Genomic DNA, 551 nt, shown 5'->3' with positions numbered 1-551 from the left:
ATACAAATCTCACTCACTTAACAACGAGCACGGCATTGCTGCCGTGATTGTAGGGAGTATTCACTACACCGCGTGTCCTATCGTCTCACGCATCCCCGCACCGCTGTGTAGCTCGCTGCGGTGGTCCCTTTTACTCGCATGTCCTTCCTCAATTAGCAACGTTGTCCCGGCGTGAGACTGTATTGCCAAGGGTTGCTGGTTCTCTCCCAAGTCCGGACCCTCGGCATTCTCCTTCTCCTCTCTACCGGGCAACTTCTTGCTCCAATCTGGGGAGACTGGGATGGGGTTAGGCCCTGTCGCTACGGCGCACATTGTACCTTTGCCCCTTATGGTTCGCCTAGTACGCTCGTCCCCCTGAACGACTAGGCTCGATCGTTTAAATGCCTCGATTTGTCACCTTGAGGACACACTTGCGGCTGTCTGGGCTGCCTTACGGGCTCCTCTCTAGGCCGAGCCGGCGTAGGACAGTCTCTAGCGTAGTGATCCCATCCCCCACATCTGGAACACATTTCCCCATTCCGTCGTGTCACGCCTAAGCGGAGTGGACAGTC

The 551-nt window shown here is 56.3% G+C and overlaps 1 protein-coding gene across 1 annotated transcript in view; it reads right to left on the bottom strand.

Moving 5' to 3' along the window:
* Nucleotides 1-63: 63 nt before the first annotated feature.
* EMH_0092710 (uncharacterized protein) overlaps nucleotides 64-551 on the bottom strand; it is a gene marked incomplete at both ends in the record, with an annotated part of 1,373 nt that continues 885 nt past the window's right edge. The window contains one exon of the mRNA XM_013501889.1: nucleotides 64-293. Coding sequence (XP_013357343.1) covers nucleotides 64-293 — 230 coding nt within the window. The remainder of the gene's footprint in view (nucleotides 294-551) is intronic.

The sequence above is a fragment of the Eimeria mitis genome, genomic scaffold (genome assembly GCF_000499745.2).
Source record: "Eimeria mitis Houghton genomic scaffold, Emh_scaff7803, whole genome shotgun sequence".
In the NCBI taxonomy this organism is placed as follows: Eukaryota; Apicomplexa; class Conoidasida; order Eucoccidiorida; family Eimeriidae; genus Eimeria; species Eimeria mitis.
The sequence above is the reverse complement of the archived record's forward strand: the minus strand, read 5'-3'. Positions and strand labels throughout refer to the sequence as shown.